Genomic DNA, 22,684 nt, shown 5'->3' with positions numbered 1-22,684 from the left:
ACTAGTTGTCTGAGGCGATGTGCCCCTCACCCCTCGAATTAGACAATTTGTTTCAATGTTAAGGCCCAATGGAGCCATTTGGTGCAACATGTTTATTGGTTATTTTCGGAACATATACCCTGGTAGTACTTTTTACAGATTTCCAACTGACCCGCAAATTTTAGTTTTAAATGAATACGTGTGCTCAATAACTCCTACAATGCAGCCTAAGTGTAGCCTTTTTGTTTTAACGCAAGGGGTGCTTGAGGGGGATATGCTATAATAGGCTTATAGGCATATATTTATGAATGGTAGGCCTGTAATTCATACAAATTTCCTGCGGACCTGACTTCTGGGCCGCAAATGTTATGGGTATGAACCTACTCAATTAGGCCTATATCATATGGATACTTGCAAGTTAGCCTTTTCTTTTTGACGGAGGAGAAGGGTACCTGAGGGGGGTGTGCTCCCTCAGAAGTTGGGGAAATTTCAAAAAATTAATGAAAGGCACAATAAAGTCATTTTGTGTAAAGGTTTACACTTATTTATTCGGCATAATAGATTTCAACGGACCCGAGTTGTGAATGTGAGGGGGGATATTATCCTCAAACTAAAAACATTTTACATTAGGCTCCTATAGGCTATTATTAACTTATTTTTCCGACCATCATGATTAAGCATAGCCTATAGGCCATATCATCATGTCATGATAATGCATAATATGTATTTTAGAACGGATTTCCAGTGGATGCGATTTCCGTGTCACAAATTGCAAGCATGAACATAATTATGATGCGCAATGACTCAGAACGTACTCTTCTTCTTTACTTCCTTGTTTTCTTTCCACTTTTCTGCCTTTCTTTTGCCTAAAAATGCCCGGACATTGAAATGTGGCTGTGGCAAAACAAAATTTTCATCCCAGTTTTGCTAATATTTTGTGCCGATTTTTGTAAAATTTTCGTCCCGGTAATGGTATTATTTTATATTTGTTTTCAGTTTTCGGGATATTTCTTTCAATTTTTTGGGAAATTAGGCCGAAAAAGTAGGCCTTTTCCTTTTCCCTCCCTTTTCCACCCCTTGATTTTTTAGGGGCACTGTCTATAAACCTTACTGCCCCACTGGCTTTGCCCAGGCCCGTACGAAGGGGGCGGGGCGTGCGGTGTGGCAAAAGAAAACAAATAGGTTTTTTATGCTTTTTTAGTCAAATAAGTCCAAAGTTTTGGGTAGAAGGTCCACTTTTACAAAATCGCACCACCCCCTGGAAAAAGGTCCACCTTTTAAAATCAGCACCTCTAAAAAGAAATACTGCGTCACGGGCCTGGCTATGCCACTTCTCTGTCACTCCCATCCCCTTCCCTCCTCTCTTCCCTCTCCCTTTTTCTGCCTCCCTCTTTTTTAAGACCCGGGGCTGCAGGCCCCAGAGCCCCGCTCCGTGGGGAGTGGGCACGCGCCTGGTTTACCGTAACTTGTTGATCTATTTTGAGCCACCTGATCATAACATAACCCCACCCCTATTAATAAAATACAAGTGTCCATATTTATCCGAATTCATCAGGCCACGAGGTTAGGCCTGAACGATTCCATAAGGGCCTACCATTTTTTCCCCAAGTCGCTTTTTGAACATATTTTTGAAAAGGTGCCACAATGCGTGCCAAATATCGCTCCCCTCCCCCTCGTTGACTGGCAAAAATTCATTGTCCCCATTGTTTTCCTTGCCAAAATATTCACCCCCCCCCCATGAATTGGGATTTTTTTTACTTCAAAACGTTGGATTTGGGCCATAAATGGCTCGATTTTGCAATCTAAGTATTTTCTGAGACCATTTGTCAGAATTTGCACAGATAGATATGATGTTTGCACAGATAGATATTACTAAACATAGGAAAGCATATTCTGATACATTCACCTTCGTGCGAATTGCTGCATCTAGCGTAAACTGTCAAAAAAGCACGGCGTATGTGATACTCAGACCCCCGTATGTGAAATCACTGACCCCGTCTTTGATATCAGAGACGTCTTTGAATTAGCAGTGCCCCCGAACTGATCTGGGTTATGACATCAAATATCCATTTTTGTCACGGACAGACAGAATTCTTGTCTTAGACAAACATTTCATTACAAATTTTAGCACAATGTCCCATAGATAAAACATTAAAAGGACCATAAACTTTGTTTTACTATCTTTGTGTTGACCAAGTGTGTTTACATTTGATCTGAAGAGTTGATCAACAAGGGACCCTAAATTCTTTGGATAGACCCCCTAAACTTGCTCCATATGGCCAAAGACTGTAAAGTACTTCACACCACTAAGTACCAAATCTACCAGTACTGAGTAAATCAACAGTGAAAGTATACTACTTTTGCCGGTTTAAATAATGATGTTCAACCAGTTAATGTTAGTTACTCTGCACAGATTGAGCATTATTTATATTATGATGATTATCAATGGATTGAGCTTTAATACCCTGGTCAAGGGTTACACACGTGAAATTTTGTTTACTTTTTGCTTCGAACTTTGACAGTTGCCCATTCCCTGATACAACCTTTATCTGCAATCTTCAAAACACGACTGTTGCGAACCTTTACTAGAAGACAAGTAGCGTATACGAGCATTAGAATGGCTGGTGTTCAAGCTGTTAACGCCAAGAGATTGCAGGGAAAAGTGGCCATTGTCACTGCATCAACAGATGGGTAAGCTATGATTATAGTAGGTACAAAAGGCAACCCTTATAGTTAACACATTTGTTAGTTAGCCCAATTGGCAAACAATACAGGGTGTATCAAAATGATTGGTACCCATCATTTTTAATGTTTATTGAAAAGCTGGCCTCTCCCATAAATACAACATTGGATACTCTTGAAATGTTCAGAATGTATAGTTTATTACTTGTTTTACAATTAATCTACAAATTATTTGGATCTTATGTTGAATTTTGATGTGTCCGACTCATCCATTATCAAAGAAAACTGATGGGTACCAATCATTTTGATACAGCTTGTACATATTTTATATAGACAATTAAAAGTACATGTATAGTCAAGGAAACCTACATAAATATGTTGTCTATACTTCACTTGACCCAAATGTTATATGTTATATACTTCATTAATATATTCTTGTTCATTGATTGGTTAAAAGTGGATCACATGACCAAAAATAGTTCTACCATCAGTACTCCTATTCGTAAATAGTACCTCTAAGCCGTAAATAGTATTTTCGATGTCCCGGATGCATGAGCCGTAAATAGTACCTCCAAGCCGTAAATAGTACTTTTGACCATGCCTTCCGTGTGTACGCATTCGATCTTGACGGAACAGTTCACATACCTTGAAACTGCCATAAGCGTGATTTCGGCGCTGCTGTAATTAGTTAGCCCCATTTTAGCCAATTTGATTTTTTTGAAGGGCAAAATATAGGTTGTGCTTAAATTGGTCGTGCTGTTCACTCAGGATAGAAGCTGGAGTGTCAAAACGTCAAATAATTTTCTTTTAACCAATCAATGAACGAAGAACATATTAATATTAAGTATATAAAACAAATATATACTGCCTTTATTCGAAATTCTGGTTAAAACTATGGTCCCTCGTTGAGATCAATTAGTACTATTGATCTCACCTCGGGGCCCATAGTTTTAACCAGAACCTCTCATGGCAGTATATTTGTATACGGTACTATAGTGTGTCTCGTCTCAAGTTGAGAGTAATTAACACCATGTTGGATTTCTTGCAGTGGCAGATTTAAATCAGTGAGTTTATGTGGTTGCATTGTCAGCGTACAAAAATCGCCCTTCTAAGCGTGCGTATACACCCTGTGGGATTAGATTAAGTACCACGCGATTAAAAAATGTCACTGCAAAATCCAACATGGTATTATAACTCTCAACTAGAGTAGGGTGTCCTTGCTTCGCACCTGGTAGATGAGTAAATAGGAGCAATCAGTAACACATGAATATATTTAAATCGCTGAACAGTCTGGGAATGAGATTTGTTATAGTTGGAAGATGCAGGATAACAATAACAGTGCTCAATTAAGTTTCAATTAGGTACGATTACCAAATAGGGTGCAACTTGCTAGACTTGAGTCCAGTCCTCATTTACAGAGTTTAGGGTTGGGGTAGGGCAGTCTTGTAATAAGACTAGCAGAGTTGCACTCTATTCGGTAATCGCTCCCTCAATTAATATGGTAGTCTTAATTTATTAAAGGTTATATTTTACATTTGTATAAGCCCAACTTTTAATTCTGTATAACATGCAAGAAATGTTTACCCCCTCCACATGTGAATTTCACCCTATTACATCAAGCATCACATTTGTGACCCGCTCCCACAAAACCAGACATAAGTCACTAATTTTGAAAATTGAGGTTTTTGATGTCATCATTTAGTAGGCCTATAGGTCTTCAGCTTTCATTTGATACTAAAATTATGTTTCTGGGACATGTGGGCCTCATTCTATGGTCTTTCAACGGGAAGGAGGGAAGCGACACATAAAGAAAAGGCAACTGCAAGAAAAATGACTTTAAAGTTGTAAAATGACATGTAAAGGACTTGGGTTTGGCTCAGAAAATGCTAGATTTGGGTGCTTTAGGGGCTGTGCAATAATTATGAGCCCTGGGGAGGGTAAAATTGGGGATAGCAATTTTTGGCGAGCGAAGGGGGGGCAAGCAATTTTTTGTTTTAAAATGCTCTAAAAAGGCTTCGGAAAACATATTAAGGAATCAAAAAATAATAAAAACAGAAAAACAAAAGGTTTTTCACCCTTATTCCCAACTTTGACTCCCCATATCTCGAAATAGCCGAGTGCGACTTATGGCGGGCTTTGTCAGAGCAGGTCACATTTGTGATCCATGGATTTTTAATACTGCATGAATTACAATGACTTTTCCCATACTTTCAAATTTACAGAATTGGATTTGCAATTGCTAAACGATTGGGCCAGGAAGGGGCACATGTAGTAATCAGCAGTCGTAAACAAGTCAACGTAGATAAAGCTGTAGCTGAATTGAAAGCAGCCAATATAAGTGCATGGGGACAGGTTTGTCATGTAGCCAAAGCAGATGATAGGCAACGCTTGATAAGTGAGGTAAGTGTGTGTACATTATGAAACCTAGTTCAGGCGTGCTGCCCTGGAAAAAGTATACAGGATGGTGCCATACCTTCCCCCCCCCACAAACACACGTCCTCGTGTAATCGCCTCCAAACATGGACGCCGCGCCGTTTAGGACTCTGCAAACGTGATTGCCATACCGAGGACATTTTCCGCCATTTTATTTTTGTGTGTATGAATTTAACCTAGCAACTAGAGGATGTATTTCGCAAATAGACAAGCATTTGCAGTTGTTTGCAGACATCCAGGAACCTAGGATGGTCCCCCATTGCAGAGTGGTCCATGGTTTAAATGCAAAGTACGAGTGTGTGTCCTGTTGGCAGACAAGGACACCTATGTACGCATCCCCACCCACACCCCGACACACACAACCCCAGGGGGGCCACTCATATATAAAAGTTGTAAGCATGCGTGTGAATGCACTTCAGAAAAGCACCCTTAACAAGGACAACCATTGTGTCTTCAAAATGACCCTTAACAAGGATAATGGTTTGTTAACCATACCCTTAACAAGGACAAAATTACAAGTGGATTAAATCCAACCCTTAGCAAGGATGCATGATCAATTTTGAAGAAAAAAGTAAAAGACATCAACTTTCAAGGTTTCTTATTTCCTTTATTATTATACTCTAATTGGATACTTCCTAACTGGATTTGGTAGGCTTAGGCCTACTCAGTTATCATTATTCAACATAATTATCGCCTGCATTACTAGGGCAGTATATTTTATTATGACGATTGTAGGGGTATAGGAATGTGATTAGATTTAACCACTACCCTTAGCACGGACACATGGTGTCAAAAATGACACCCTTATTTGCTATAATCAATGATTTTGAGACCCTTAACACGGGCCCGTGTAGCAGTAGAAAAAAACACCCATATTCCGCGTTTTTGTTCACACGCATGCTTACAACTTTTTATGTGAGTGGCCCCCCTGGGCACACAACATCCCTGATAATTGGCGCTTTTAGAGAAGTCAGGGGCCAATTTGAGAAAAACTGAACTTAACACGCTTTAATAACACTACCCGTTTTAGTATATGCCTGTGTAATCTGTAAATGTTAATATAGTAAAAGGCAGGTCAGATAAAATCCGAAAAATTATCAAATTGATGGTTGAAGTGGGAAAAACCTGCCAAAAGGGGAAGATGCTATATATGTATGTGTGCATCGTATGTACATCACCCTAGAAAAGCTCAATAAAACTCAAAAAATATTGTAAAATTGACTAAATGTCATCATATGGGCATTTGATGAAAGTTGTATCAATTAAAATAGCCCTTTAGAAATTCCTTGAATCTAGTCAATATCAACCAATTTATTTTCTACAATCCAAACTTCCAGATCAGTTTTGATCAATTTTTTTTCTACAAACCAAACTTCCAGATCAGTTTTGTGTCCACTAGTAAAATTTATATAGCACCAGTTGTTTAAATAATAACATTATAATGTTTTGTTTTTATAGACTGTTTCTCGGCATGGAGGCTTCGATATCTTGGTATCCAATGCTGCTGTCAATCCTGTTTTTGGTCCTATGTTAGAGGTATGTTACTTGTGATATTATATTAAACAGACACTCCTTTTCAGCAACGTATTACTAGCAATTCTTCATGATCAGTGTGTCACATGTTATGTGCTTCAATAGAGAAATAAGATTTCACAAATAAAGGAATGAACATTCAAATCATCAGGGGGTATCCAGCTCACATCCTGGAGTTTTCTGAAAATGCCTGCCAATTCAGCCACTCAATCCCTGGTGTACTCCAGACAGGGTCTAATTCTGCATAAAACCGGGCAATGTTATTTCTATAGATCTGCTGCGCATTCAAATTGCATTGTATTACATCGTAATTTCATTTGTGTCTATGCTAATTATGTTTACACAACATGAACTCACGTGTTTTCAAGCAAATTCGCCGATAATAGGTGATCAAAAGCGATCGGAATGTTACAAAGTACAGATCGCATTCAGCTTACCTCATATGAGATGATCTTGGGAAAAATACGGCATAATTTGTCTTGGTGCTTGCGGAATGCCATGCAGTAAAATATTAAAACGTTGCGGCAATTCATGATTGACAACTAGCAATCGGCATGTCCTTCGTATCCTCCGCTGTCAATTTCTTATCCACTCACTAATCCTCACAAAAGCTTTGTGTTGATTACGTAATGTGTGGAGGCAAATTGCAATAAATACAATGAAATAATGAGTAGGGCGGGCTCCGAGGCGGGTTTCTTCTTCATCTTAAGTAACAGTATTGTTCTCCAAAAAAACCGGAAGCTTGTCGTTTGGCGCTCTAGCTGAAATACAGCAAGATAATGTAAGATAGTAAATGTAAACCTGTATTTTAGCTAGAGTATCTCAAGCTAGTGTACTCCAAGCCCATGGAGTCACCAGTTTCTGAATATGCTCTTGATCATTGCTGCTGATGATTTTCAAGTTTATTTATTAGCAAGGCGCAACATTAATGTTAACTTCCTAATGAATTATGTATCTGTTATGTATTTTGTGTATAAAATTTGACACATTTAATGTGGTCAGTCATGCAGTTATCACCATGAACAGAACAATAATTGTGTTTGAGTGAGCATGAAAAATAGAACAATGCTAATTAATCATAACTGCTTAGTGTTGCCCATCCAAACCAAAGGGTTATATCAGTTGAAATCCATACACCACCTATGGAAGACATGACCTTATAGTCTCCCACACAGGGGTGTAAATTTAAAATGGAGTTGCCCATTCAGGTAACCCTTTTGAAATTCATACTCCCTGTGTGGAATAGTACAAATTGAATAGAATGAAGCAGCTTAGTGTTGATAGTTATGAAGAGAAAATAGTGAGCTGGATAGTGGATAGTTTTCATTATATCAGTTATCAGTTATCACTTTCATGAAATAATACTGAAAATGTGTTTTCTTTTTCCTGTTTGGGTTTTATTTTACAGATTAATGAGGGACAGTGGGACAAGGTACGTTCCTAACTGTTATTTGATTTCTAGGTCTATTTATCACCCTGAATCTATTGATTTATAATAAACATTGGGGAAGAGAATTTTCAGGAAGGGTTGAAAGAAGGTACTGTGTATTCCACAAGGTACAGTCATTGGACCCCTTGGATTTATCATCTACATTTTAAATGATTTGCCTTAACATGTGTCATCTATTGCCTGCCTCTTCAAGGATAATTGTCTTTTGTATAAAACCATCAGATCCTGGATTGACATCACTGAACTACAAAATGATCTCCGTAGTTTAGAAGATTGGCAAGATATGTGGCTTATGGAATTCAACCCTAGCGAATGCTGTTTCATCAATTTCAAGATAAGAGACCCCCCCACACACACACAAAAAAAAATCTACAACTTCAGTGTCCAGGAATTGCAAAGAGTCACTTCTGCAACCTACTTGGGCAATTTCGTACTGACAGAGACTTGCTATTAGACTCTTCACACACAACATTGTCGAAAAGTCATAGCGTGTCGTGAACATGACTCGACACAACTTGTAAAGCTGTATAATTCAACTTTTAAGCAGGGGCGTAGCCAGCTTTTTTGGTCAGGGGGCAAAATAACATTTGAGGGCACAGGCGAAAAAATACAGTTGTATCATACAATACATAGATCTTCGAGCTTAGGCTTTACTGGGACAATGTGTGCGTGTAGCACGCAAAAATTAGGTATTTACACTATTTTCTCCCATTATCAGGATGGAAATGGCTTTATTTTTACAATGTGCGTGCGTAGCGCACAAAAATTTTGTATTTTTCTACTATTTTGGCCCATGATCGGGCTGAATTTTGCCCTTTTCTTTTCCTTTGATATCCCTCCTGATTTCCTCTTTTATTTTTTGTCAGAGGGGCACTTTTTTCTTTCATTTTTTTTTTTGTCGGGGGCCACCGCTGGCTCGCTACTGCTTTTAAGACAACAACCTACAGGTTACTTGCTCAACCATTACTCAAATAATTATGCTTCAGCAGCCTGGAATCCTCACCTTCAAAAGAACAATATAACTCCCTCAAGTATTCAAAGACAGAGACAACAAGATTTTGCAAATTAGAATATAGCTAGTAGAGAATCAGGGACAGTAAATAAACTTCTGAATGATCTTGACTTGCAACTACTAAGAACAATAACTCCCTCAAGTATTCAAAGACAGACAACAAGATTTTGCAAATTAGAGTACAGCTTATTAGAGAACCAGGGACAGTAACTAAACTTTTCAATGATCTTGACTTGCAACCACTGGAATCAAGGTGCAAAACCCAGAAGATCACCTTGCTCCTACAAGAGAAACCAGCTTGTGGATGTATCCATTCAAATTATGCAAATTTGCTTCACGTATGTAGCGCATTGTAAGTGTAGTGTGTAATATTCCACAGTATTCCCAACTGAATTTGTAGACAAGTTTTGTTTATTTTTGAATGTTCATTTTTGAATAAGGGGAGTTTTGATGACGGAAACTTATTTTATCCTATGAACTACCTTTAGTTATTAAAATAATATTTAACTGACTAAGAATGTGAACAAACAATATAAATTGTTATTATTATCCTCTGCCATGTGATAGACGACAGGCAGGTCCAATATTTTTTCATAGTGCATACCGACTATTCAAAATATCGGACCTGCCTGTTCTGTCATCTATATTATACAGTAGAGGATAATGTTAATAAAAACAAAAATTCCTATCGCTGATTTTCTGAATTGAGTTAGATCAATGAACATCAAAAACATGCTTAACCAAATAGATTTATCATATAACTTTAATATCCACATCTTATTCTTTATTGAATCAAATTAAATGCCCAATTTTATGTCTTGTTTTTTCACAGGTATTTGATGTAAATGTAATGGCGGCTTTCTTCTTAACCAAGGAATGTGTTCCATATCTAGAAAAGAGAAAGTAAGTCGCATATTGTAAATGTTAAGGGTTAGGGCATTTTATGTTAGGATTAGGGTTAGGGATAAGCATTTGGTTTAGTGTTGGGGATTGGGTTATGTTAGGGTAAGTGTTAGGGTTAGAGTTTAGGTTTAGGGATTATAACTAACTTATTGGGTTTTGGACTAATGACCCTCAGACTATAGACTTGTACTCTCAGCTGTAGGCTGTAACCTTTTAGACAATTATATGAAGCTATCATAAACTTTTGTTCAGATAAGTCTGGGAGTCAATTGATTTCAGTTTCAAAATCAGTTAACTTCATACCTGTAATACCAATTCAGGTGATTCTATTTAAAACTTTTGATCAATAGTTGCTACAACTCACAACTTGCCTACCAATATTTAAACTTGTCCACTTATTTTTTGCCAAGAATGCAATGAAGTGTTCAGATCCAAAAAACTGAAAACACCATTTTCAAACTTTTGAGTTACGGGCACATTCTCCGCTTAAGTGTTGTAGGTTGTAACATGCCTTGAAAGTATAAAACAGTAAAGCTGATTATGCTAGTCTCTTGTTTTCCTCCATATGTTGCCAGCCAAGGTGCATTTTGCATAATGTATCCCTGCTCGTTCCACATTTGCGCATTAAAATATTAGGTTATTAAATTTTTCCAAGAGGTCTTTATTTAACCACTCAGTAGATTGGAGATTATAAGAAATGTCTTTAGATATCAATCCAGTATTTCAATAAAAGAAATGCTAATGACACACTACTAAATGTGATTTTGTCTTTTCCATACAGAGGTTCCTCAGTTGTGTTTGTATCATCCATTGGAGGATATCGGCCTTCTGGTGTAAGTTGTAAAATCAACTGTTTTATAACTGTCAAATAACTATTAACATTCACAAACATATTGAAGTGGTGAAAGTGAAAGGTATTTTTCCTAAAATCATGTAGCCTATATATAAATAGGTATATTGAATGATTAGTTTTAAAATTATGATTTTTTTTTTTTTTATCCAAGTGTCCAGATACTTTCTGGGCACAGTCTAGTTTATTCTCTCTGCTTCTCTTAAGGGATCTAAAATGAGCGTTTATTGCGTTTCGACAGTATTTTTTGTGGGACATGAGAGCACCTCAGACCTATCGAATTGCATTCTGAATACGAAGCATGTCTTTCTGATATCAAATAATTTTCATTTTTTGAAAATCACAGTATTTTTTATATATAACAGTCCTCGAAGTAAATTATATAAATCTAATGACATATTCTTAAAGTGTATGTAGCAGGGAGGAAAAGCCGACGGTCAATTGAAAATTTTGACCTTTCATATTGAAGATATGGATTTTTTCCCAAAAAGACCTAATTTTTTTTGGTGTTTTGGGAAAAAAAATCCATATCTTCAATCTGAAAAGTCAAAATTTTCAATTGATCGTCGACTTTTTCATCCCACCTACATACACTTTAAATATAAATCATCAGATTTATAAAGTTCACTTCAAGTACTGTTAAATATCAAAAATATCAATTTTTAATGTTTTGCCATAAAATGTGTATTAAATTGCGAATTTCAAAAAATCAAAATTATTTGATATCAGAATGACATTCTTAATTATTCAGAATGCAATTCGATATGTCTGATGTGCTCTAATGTCCCACAATAAATACTGTCCAAACATTCATACCCCAGCCCTTAAAGCAGTATCTTTTTCTAGAAACCTACCTGAAAAGTTTAAATAATTTTTAAAAAATCAATAATTATTCCCAACAGTGAGAATTTCCAATGAATGAACACAGCGTGGCTGCTCACGTTCCTGCCAGTAAACCATAACAATGCACCCACAGGGAGGTTACTAGATGCTGAAGATGCATGAAATTACAATGCACATCTAAAATGGCAGACTGGTCATTCATTTGAAATTCTCACTGTGTAGTAGCCAATGACGTAGAAAAACATAGATCGCTGAGCTCGAGCTGGTACGTTGCCGTTTCATTGACAATCACACACTGAATAAGCCATTATGAAATGAAGGGACCTAACAAAATCAGCATCAAATACAACTAAAATGGAAACTGAGTTTACTCTAGCATGTATGGATTAATAAAATTAAATAAATTACTTGTTTTAGCATATTCAACTTTACTGTGTACCATTTTTTAATCAAAAAATTGCTGAATAATAAAGGCAAGCATGCTCCTAAATCTAGTACATTCGCCCGTTGCCATGCAGCGCTACAGGAACGGCGACTGAAGGCGAAATTTCGTAAAGTGGTAGAGTTGTTTAGCGTGGCAACACTGATGAAATACCAGATTCAGGCGTGTTTGCCTTTATAATTCAGCAATTTTTTGATAAAGACAATGGTATACTGGGAAATTTAATGCATTTTAATACATGATTTGTTCAACTTTGTGATCTATACAGCACCCAAACCGCAAACCGGGACCCAAACCTGCTTCACAGATTCGGCGAGCAGGGCACTCTATCCTTTCTACCTCATTGGTAGTAGCTCTGTATACATCATAAGAAATTTCTTAGTGATATTGCGGGTCAAGAAAACTTAACACCATCTTATCTGTCCACAGTTATTAGGTGTATATTCTGTCAGTAAAACAACCTTATTAGGATTGATTCCAGCCTTAGCACCACAGCTATACTCCCTTGGAATCAGAGTCAATGGAATCGCACCAGGGATCATCAAAACTAAATTCAGTAGCGCTGTAAGTTATGAATTGAACAAGGGAGCCACTCATATGAATCCTAGGAAATACTTGGCAAATATGATACAATGTGTTATGCTAGGCATTGGGCATATAATCCCTCATGAGAAAAATGTGAAATCATGAACTATAAGAATAGGATATTGTGCAGATTATGCCTCCAAATTGCTGATGCATAATCCATATGTACCTATCTTGCTTATAGACCTTTTTCTGATATGACATCACCTAATCGATATTGGGGTATCAGATGTAAACAAACAACATGTGCGTTTCCCACATGCCCACAGTGTGAAAACACCAAATACTGCATATTTTCTCCTCTGTTTTGTCATCTTTCATTTTAGCTTCCATAAAATAATTTTTTGAAAGGGAACTGTACACTGCATGGTTACCTTTGTTTCAGATTGTTTTGATACCACAAAATACAAAAGATACGGAAAAACCGCCATGCTATTTGAAAATCAATCTTTGTTTTGTTTCACATATTTGTTTACTTTTTACACACGTGACAAACTAAAAGCGTACTCGAGCTGGCAATTCCGCGCAGAAGTTGATCATGTGCCAGCGCCATGGTATTTTTCGTTGGGTGCTGATGACTCGAATGCTAGACCCAATATCAATTGATTGGTGACGTCTGAGAAAAAGGTCTATATATGAGTGGCACCCTTTGTTTTAAACACATTAACAATAGACTTTGTATGGTTTTGTATGTTGTGTCAACTGCAGCCAACAGCAATGTATGCTTGTATAGGGTGTATCAAAGTGATTGGTACCAGTGCCCCCCCAGTCTGTGCTATGGCACCGCAATTGGCCGACAAAGGCATCCGAGTTAACAACATAGCACCTGGTCTTTTGCCGGTAAAGTGGCAAAAACCTGTTTTTGCCTGGTTTAAACTGGCAAAAATGTATTTATGGTCAGTCAAATATTAAAACGAAGAAAGCTCATACACAGTGACACACAATATTGAATCCTTCAACAAATTTTTTGTCTCATCAAGCAACAATTGTTTTGTCTCATCACATCCTAAAAATGAAGTTTTGAAAAAAAAGTTTGAAGTTGATATGATGCATTTCAGTTAGTGCACTAGTGAGCAATGAAAACCTGTGCATTTAATTTCTATACGCTGGCGAAGTTACATAATTAATCGGATTAATTATAGGTGAAAACAATTTTTTACATATCGCGCTGCACTACAAGCAGGTTACACTCATCACCTGTGTATGTCTGTAGTCATAGATTGAATACAATACTGGTCTTTTCAAAGATACTATCAAATCTTACAGGTGCAAGTGATCAGCTTGACATGGTTCAATGCCGCGTGAAAGTATCAGTGCTGCGCGGTATATTCAAAAATTGTTTTCACCTATTGTTATGGTAGTTAATCCGATTATTACATAACTTCGCCAGCATATATGTTACTTTTAATTATAAAATCTGACCTTGTTACACGCAGAAAATTATTTTTGTTACTTAATAATTTGTTTTAAGATGAAAATTGTTCACTTTTTTAGTTTTTGCCATTTTTGCAGGCAAAAACTGTTTTTGCCAAGTGTTAAAAACTGGTTTTTCCCACCTGCGGCAAAAACCTACAAACCTTGGAATGTGTCCATGAGAGAGAGTGAAGCAAGTCAGTGAGCATGCACATGTGTTATCAATATAATGTTGTTCCATGTTTTCCTTCTTACATCAGCTTTGGCAAAGTGAGGCAGTTCAAGAACAGGCTGTGGCAGATATCCCAATGAGAAGGTATGTGTAGTCATATTCAGGCTTTAGAGTGTGTCTTTGAAAAATATCTGTTTTTGGCAAACGGAGGGTCTGGAACAGCTAAAAAAATCTGAAATTATTTAACTATACATACTTTTGCACACAACCAGGAAAAAAATCTGGAAGTTGAAAAAAAAATATCTGGAAACAGATTAAAATTTGGTCTCATTGTGCCAATATTGTGCCAATAAAACAAGACATAACGTGTCGACAAGGCAGCTAGTGACAAAACCATTTGCTGTTTTTGTACCACATCCGTTTTGTTAGGTCGTCCGAAGGAAAAGACCTTAAATGGCATCACATGCCGTGTGTCCGTCGGTCTGTGTGTGTATTTGGTCTTATATGAACAGTTTGAATCCTATTGCAACCAAACTCGAGCCAAATCTGCATTATGGGAACTTTCATGTACAATATGGTGGTGGCGCAGGTGGTGGTCAAGGTAACATACGGAGATCAGTGGTCAATTGAGGTCAACTTGTACAATTAGTTTGTATTTCACAAAAATGTTTCGCATGAATTAATATGCATGGTCTTCACTACCGATATCTTTGGATGACCTCTGGGACCGCCATCCTTTTTTTTTTACTTCAGAAAATTTTTGTTCAAATATAACTACATGTAGAGGGGTCACAGGAAAATTTCAAAATGATAAAATATAATAAAATTTGCTTTTATTGGAAACATTGTGTGCAGAAACGAAGAATACTTTTTGAATTGTTGAAATCCGTCAAAGGAATCTCAAGTTATAGCCAAAAACGTCCTATAAAAAAAAATCAGATTTCTTGCAAAAAAGGCCCCTAATTAGGGCAGTTTTGGGGTTTTTTTCATGAAAGGTTGAAAATATATAGTTTTTGTGTAAGAATTGGTCAAACATGGCCGAAAATGCCCCAAACTGCCATCGTTATAAAATATGCAAAACCTAAAAATTGCAAAACTGGTGAAAGTTATGGGATTTACATGTACATTCAATTTCAAAATATCCTCAATCTTTGGAAAATCATCAGCTTTAAAATTTAAATGGACTAATTATGCATAATTGCATAATTCCTGCCCTGAGGATATGCAAATAAGTGTGTTTTTTTTCTAATGAAAAGATAATATTTCAAGCTTCAAAATGATACTTTACTCCCAAAACTGTATTTTACTGAGACTCGAAACCTTAATTTTATCATACCTTTGGACTGATTAGGAGTGACACCCCGTCCCCCAGGATAAAAGTAAAATATAGATCTCTCTTCTAGAAACAAACACCAGAACTGACATCCTCATAGCAGGAAATGGAGTTTCTTTTTAGAAATAACATTAGAAAGTGCTTAAAGGCCCTTTCAGTGATTTCACAGGAACATTAAAAACAATGGAAATTTGTCAGAGTTGCTTAGAAATAAAGAATAAGTCTACAGAATTTCATTAAACCACTTTTCCCCTGAATACATCGACAAATTAGTCAAAAACAGAAGTTTTAGAAAGGTTTTCTACTTCAACTCAGATCGACTCGAGAAAATCGAGATTTTTAGTACAGTGCGCGTCACCAATCGACTGGAAAACTTCCTAGTCCAGTGTTTCTAACACGGGGAAGTAGAGTCTAAATTGATTTAAAACAGACGCTTAATTTTTGTAGTAGAAAACAAAATAAGCAATTAAAGGTCACCGAGGCAAACTATACGGTCAATTCAAATATGAAAAACAGTTAAAATTGTGTATTTTGTTTAAAATAGTAGCTACTGATGTAATAAGTAGTAGAAACAATACATAGCAGCGTGTTAGTGCAGTGGAGAGTGAGCTTCTTTCGATCTCGAGTCGGACTTTTTGTACTGTCAGTATCAAAAGTCCAGAATCATGCAAATGCTTTATTTTGTCTAAAATACGACGGCTTTCGACCGAACCACTAGCAGGCTATGTTAGCACATCTATGCCAATTACAAAGGTACCAAAATCTGAATTTTGATGATTTTTACGATCGTCCGGATGAGCAAATCACTGAATGGGCCTTTAATTATTTCAGTGCAGTAGTTGTAGTCCTTGTCCCTATATATGTATATATCTTACTTGTCCCCAATGCACAATAATTTTTGAGAAAAATGGTGTGAGGTTTTGACCAAATGACTCTCTTATTTGACCATTTTAGTTTTAAAACTTGAAATTTGTTTTAGCACATTTGTTCTAAGAATGTTTTTCTGGGAGTGAAAGACAATCCATTCAAGGACTTCTATACCAATCTCCATCCCCCCAATGTCAAAAGAAATCTATGCAATGGAAACAATGCAGGGTTGTTGATTTTTTATTTGTTTTTAAGATTTTAAGATATTGTGGCGGAAACTGGTAGCGAGCGTCTAAGGCAACTTGGTGATGACGTGGGCGTGCGGCCAATCCGCACAGTCTTATGAATACTATAATACTAGTCACACTAATGAGTCAGACGAAGAAGGAGTCGGATATATGTCATTGTTCTCATCATTTATTAGGGTTCTGGGATGAATCCAAGTGATCGGCTGGGAGCGGTAGTAGTGGTTATTGATGCAGAGAGAGGTATGTCTTGCCCAACCTGCCTCGACGATCGCAGGGTATGGAAGAGCCAAGAATGATTGGCGCACCGGCTTATATACTCTAGGTATATCACGTGACCAAAAATAACAGAAGGGCGCCATCTCTCTTCTGAATCCATTTCCGCTACACACCCCCTCCCCAAACCGATCCGTCCCGGATCGTACATAGTCGGGCCCGGGGGGAATGTGTGCGGTGATTGTTTTCAAAACTGATCAAATCACACGCAACTGAATCTTTCTGATTCAGTAAGGATCGATCACTTACGCCTAATCGGAACAGGGATCACCAAAAGAGCCAGACAACGACATGCAAGAGCATGCTGGAGGATACTGAACATGGAGCGAGATCATCCATGATCGTGCATTACCCTCACCGGTGCCCATACACATTGCTCTCAGATTCAATTAGTGCTCCTTGGTCCAAAATCGGAGTAAATGATGTTTCCTTAAAACTATCATCTTTATATTAAGAGAAACTCTTCAACACTTTATAACATATAAACATGTGGGAAAATTAACTGAATTTTCCAAAATATCTACAACAAGTAATTTGGCATATCCAAAACATATTATCATCAACTTTAAAATTACTTGTTGTCATGCTTTGTGATAGTAAATGTTTAACAAAGCAGTTCTAAACTTCACAGCATGTATAATATGCTGGTATCTTGTATGACATTATAGTTAGAATTCCGGAGTCGCCTTAAAAAACTGTATCATAGCTCCGGTACAAGCATTATCTCTAGTTATTACTCATCAAAAAAATATTTGTTACTTCCACGATCATTTCACAAGCAATAATAGGAGTAACAATTTACTCCTTCTCGGAGCCATCGCATCAATGAAAGAGCCGGCCAGCGATGAGCAAGAACACAGGAGAAACCTACATAGATCGAACATCTATGACAGGCAACCGATCCTCGCTAGTGAACATACCCCTCACCGGTAGACTCCCTATCCGATCCGACGAATCCGCATCCGGAGCAAACAATGTCTCCCATTATCATTTAAAAACAATCATATCATGCAAAATCAACCTTATTGTTTAATACAAATTAACATGCCATGCTCCCATAGATAATTTTACATGAATCTCTGCACATTGCAACTTCAACTCATGCATTATAATCGCGCTATATAACTGACTGACTCCGAAATTCCGGAGTTTAAAAACAAAGCCTAGGAGAGAATGTGCAGTGATCTCATCAAATCATGCACTGTAAACTACCGACAAACAACATAAGTATACCAGTCATTCCCATTTCCAGAATCACCAGAAGGGCACATACTGTGACAGGACCAATGATCCTTAACACCAGGGATCTAGCTTCCCCGCGTGTCCCTCATCGACTGATTCGCTAATCAATCCGACTGATAACTAAAATTCCGGAATGACTGATCCACCAATGTGAATTACTATGCAACATTAACATTTCACTTACAGTAGGCATTCCATTCATTCCCAGATGCTTTCAGGAATCACCGGAGCAGCGGAAGGGCCCATACAGCGAAATGCAACGACATGGGAAGACTCCGACAAATCCTCAACCAATGCCCATACATGACACCAGGGATCACAACTGATGGTCCAACAATTCCCGGAATCCGAAATGATTTACCACCATCAATGCATTTGTATTGTTTAAACTAAACAAACAGATCTTCCAATCACCAATACTTGTGTTAACTCACACAACAATTGTACAATTTCATAGGATTTTACTTTGTACACGAGATCATGAGATTATGCATCAAGATCTTTACCAATCACATATATTTAAACTTGCTCCGACATTCCGGAGGTTTAAAAAAAAAAGTTTTGTTGGAGCAATACACATTGTTAAATTAAATTGTTTCAATAATCAAGAATTATTATAACATTGTATTAACTATTGTTATGGTTTGGAAGGTGAAGATGGGATGAATTATGACCGGAATGTGTTGTGATGGACGGATGATGGAATGAGATGAAAAATGTAATGGATAAATGAAAATGGACAATTATATGAAATTTAGAACATTTTACAACTAGAATCACATAATTATTTTGACCATGCATGCAAATTACCAATCACGCATTAGTTCACAGTAATTCCCCGCAGTTCTTGCTTGTTTCAATTTCTACGCCGGAGCAACTTCTCCGGATCATCGGTAGTCATTCCCACGAGCAACTTCTCCGGAGACACGTATTTATTTTCGCCGGATCAACTCGCCCGCTCAGGATTCCTCCCTGACACGGACAAAGCTATCCTGCCGCGCATGCCGGATTCCGACAAATCCGTCGGATCTGGATCAATAGCTATCCTGCCGGATAGAAGCTATCCTGCAGGATACGGATGAATCTATCCTGCCGGATACGGATGAAGCTATCCTGCGGATACAAGCTATCCTGCGGATACAACTTGATAACAATCCTGTTATTTATACACTACACATATTCGCATGTGCTGGAGGCTCAGCTCCCATGTGCAGAATTTCTTTCAACCTCTCGCTTTACACATTGCGAAACTATAAAACTACTAAATTAATTCCCCTTGGTCCGCTTTCCATTCCGGACTCTGCTCCAACCACGGCATCCTTCTTCGTGGGAGTCTGCTACATAATTTCTCCTACCACGGCATCTCTATTTTTCCTCGTGGGAGTCTCTCATCACTGCATCGACCACGGCATCTCAATTTCTTCGTGGGAGTCTCTCAGTACTGCTCCTACACGGCATCTCAATTTCCTCGTGGGAGTCTCTCATTACTGCTTAATTAACATTGTTCGGCAACAGTGAAGGAGGACTTGATCCGATTATTATCAACATGCACATATCCGGCGACAAGTTCATTCTGCTACAGTTCTCATTAATGTACTCCGGTGATTTTCTTATGATTTTGAATTACTTTTCTCATTTGTTCTCTTATTGGCCTATCGGATGTAATCAATCATTGATCCGATGCTGTGTCACTTCCGTACCCTGCGGGCGAACGACGCTTCTCTCAAACTGGTGAGGCCTACTGCATTATCTCTGAGTTCTTCAGTGTCCTGTATTTCTCGGCTCTCGGAGTGATTCATGATAAATCCGGCACTTCGGCTCTCTAAGTAGTTCATGATAAATCCGGCGCTCCTGAGTAGTTTATGATGTTATTTCTTGTTGTTCTGCTTGTTCTGCTCCGTTAAGACTTGCAATCCCACCGCTGCTCACCAATGTGGCGGAAACTGGTAGCGAGCGTCTAAGGCAACTTGGTGATGACGAGGGCGTGCGGCCAATCCGCACAGTCTTATGAATACTATAATACTAGTCACACTAATGAGTCAGACGAAGGAGTCGGATATATGTCATTGTTCTCATCATTTATTAGGGTTCTGGGATGAATCCAAGTGATCGGCTGGGAGCGGTAGTAGTGGTTATTGATGCAGAGAGAGAGGTATGTCTTGCCCAACCTGCCTCGACGATCGCAGGGTATGGAAGAGCCAAGAATGATTGGCGCACCGGCTTATATACTCTAGGTATATCACGTGACCAAAAATAACAGAAGGGCGCCATCTCTCTTCTGAATCCATTTCCGCTACAATATTTTAATAAATCAGATTTTTTTAAATTTAAATCAATGTTTTTTTATTCCAAGAACTGCCATATCCCATGACTATTAAGTCAAAAGAATGCTAGTCATATGCACAATCATACCAGGTATTTACCAAAAAAATCAAAACATGTTTTTACATGTGAAAATTTCAAAGAAAATTTTTTGGTAAAATCATGGGGAAAAACCTGTTGAATTCTGCACCTTAAAAATGGATTTTTAGCAAAAGATAAAGTGACATCATAGTTGGTGTACCTTGCTTTTTTCTTTCCAGTTGTTCATATATTCAAGGTATCCTCTTGTATCATTTATTGATCCTTGATGTGTTTTGTGTCCTCGTCTGTTGGATTCACCATTACCTACTTTTTATCATAGAGGTATTTTAATTGTATCCAAAAGTTGTAGAAACATTAGGAATGAAGTAAAACAGTCAATTTAAGGAAGAAATTAACTTACATTTATCATAAATGGTAAAAAATGAAAAAGTTGATTTAAAATCAACAACCCTGAAACAATGTGATTGACATATTGTATGTATTTTGTGTGATTTCTAGGATAGGAGAGCCAGATGAGTGTGCAGGTGCTGTTGCATTCCTATGTTCAGATGATGCATCATATATCACAGGAGAGACTATAATGATGGCTGGAGGCTCACAGGCAAGATTGTAATATGGATCGACATTTAATATCATAACTAATTATTCGACATTTTAATGCTGAAAAAGTGTGACTGATAAATAAACCATATAAAGAATGAACCATATGACTGGAAGTTCAGTTGCCAGATCATGACACAGGAATAATGCAGTGTCTTCAAATTATAATAATTAGCCACCCCAAGCAAAAGTAAGAAATGAGAATTAATCATGTCATTTACTATACAGAGATGCCACTTTACCTGATTTATCAGGAATTCCTTATTTTTGCTAATTTTAGACATAAATTCAGGATTTTTTTGGCAATGAATGAGTGGCTACGCTTTGCAACTTGCTATTGTTTTCAACAAGTGGCATCTCTGCATTTAGGACCAAGTGCATGCTAGAACAGGGGTGGGCAACCTTTTTGCCCCATCTCTGATAATAGGGTTATTTCACTTTCAGTGAAAATAAATAGTATGGAACTTTGAGCGCAAAGAGTAAGTAGAATAGTGTGCAACAAGACAGGTTTCTTGAAGAAAATGCATGAAAAGCAGAAAGCAGCACCGTTTCATCATCTGTGCAAGGATCATGTATGCATTCTCACAGATTTCTTGTGCTGGGTGCCAAATATTGGGCTGTGAAAGTGGTCCAGGAAGCTGTTCTGTGTCAGTGCTTTTTGCTGTTGTTTCATTTGGACAACTGCTTGGTTACTGACATGTGTTTTGAGTATTGAAGTAATCCTATGTATAATTTTGGTTCATTTTGATGGACAGGATTTTAAGACATGTCCTTGCGATTCACAAGTTGTGAAAAATGATAAGTTTCTTTTTGAGCTCAGTTTATATGGAGATGCATTTATTTGTATTTTTCCGTTCAAATCCTGTGAACCCTTCTGGGAGAAAAGGCGATCCCCAAAAGAGTCGCGACCCAGTTTGGGAACCGCTGCAATAATGTGATCTTTAATTGTCTAGTAAATGCCACAGAATTAAGAAGGCCAGACTTGTTTTAGTAGTCATAAATTCATAGAATGATTAATTCAGGGATTAATTGTGACATGATCTGCTCCATATAGGGAAAAAGGAGCCATTTTTGAAAATCGAGTTACTATAATTACTGCCTTATTACAAAGATTAGGTTATTTTAAAAATACAGAACACACCTAAGGTATAGCATACTTGGTTCTAAAGTTATGAAGTTTTGTGATGTCTATTTTCTTATTTTATTGTTTTTTTACTCAATATTTTTGCCTTTATCTCAATTTCGAATTTGCTGCCTTTGGCCCCCATGGACTAGACCGTGTCACAATTTAAGAAATTGATATGAACATATGCTAAGAATTTTCTTTGCCCGAGTTTGTCAATACATGAACCTCACTTGCTATGTGTAGAAATAATGATTTTGAAATGATTTTGCGAAAATTAGTGTGATTGGGAAAGTTGCAAATTCAATCAGCTCACATGGTGCAAATTGTCTAGCCT

General features: G+C 37.5%; 1 protein-coding gene across 2 annotated transcripts in view; it reads left to right on the top strand.

Moving 5' to 3' along the window:
• Positions 1-21,987, top strand: part of LOC140135816 (dehydrogenase/reductase SDR family member 4-like) — a 56,330-nt gene extending 34,343 nt beyond the window's left edge. The window contains exons 1-9 of one of the 2 annotated variants that reach the window (XM_072157441.1): positions 2,402-2,670; positions 4,884-5,061; positions 6,553-6,630; positions 8,036-8,059; positions 9,922-9,992; positions 10,774-10,825; positions 12,557-12,691; positions 14,386-14,441; positions 21,123-21,987. In XM_072157441.1, coding sequence (XP_072013542.1) covers positions 2,597-2,670; positions 4,884-5,061; positions 6,553-6,630; positions 8,036-8,059; positions 9,922-9,992; positions 10,774-10,825; positions 12,557-12,691; positions 14,386-14,441; positions 21,123-21,237 — 783 coding nt within the window. In that variant the 5' untranslated portion in view covers positions 2,402-2,596 and the 3' untranslated portion in view covers positions 21,238-21,987. Of the gene's footprint in view, positions 1-2,401; positions 2,671-4,883; positions 5,062-6,552; positions 6,631-8,035; positions 8,060-9,921; positions 9,993-10,773; positions 10,826-12,556; positions 12,692-14,385; positions 14,442-21,122 lie in introns of those variants that run through there. The other variant, XM_072157440.1, reaches the window with a different exon arrangement.
• Positions 21,988-22,684: the final 697 nt, after the last annotated feature.

This window comes from Amphiura filiformis, chromosome 16, assembly GCF_039555335.1.
Source record: "Amphiura filiformis chromosome 16, Afil_fr2py, whole genome shotgun sequence".
Lineage (NCBI taxonomy): Eukaryota > Metazoa > Echinodermata > Ophiuroidea > Amphilepidida > Amphiuridae > Amphiura > Amphiura filiformis.
The sequence above is the reverse complement of the archived record's forward strand: the minus strand, read 5'-3'. Positions and strand labels throughout refer to the sequence as shown.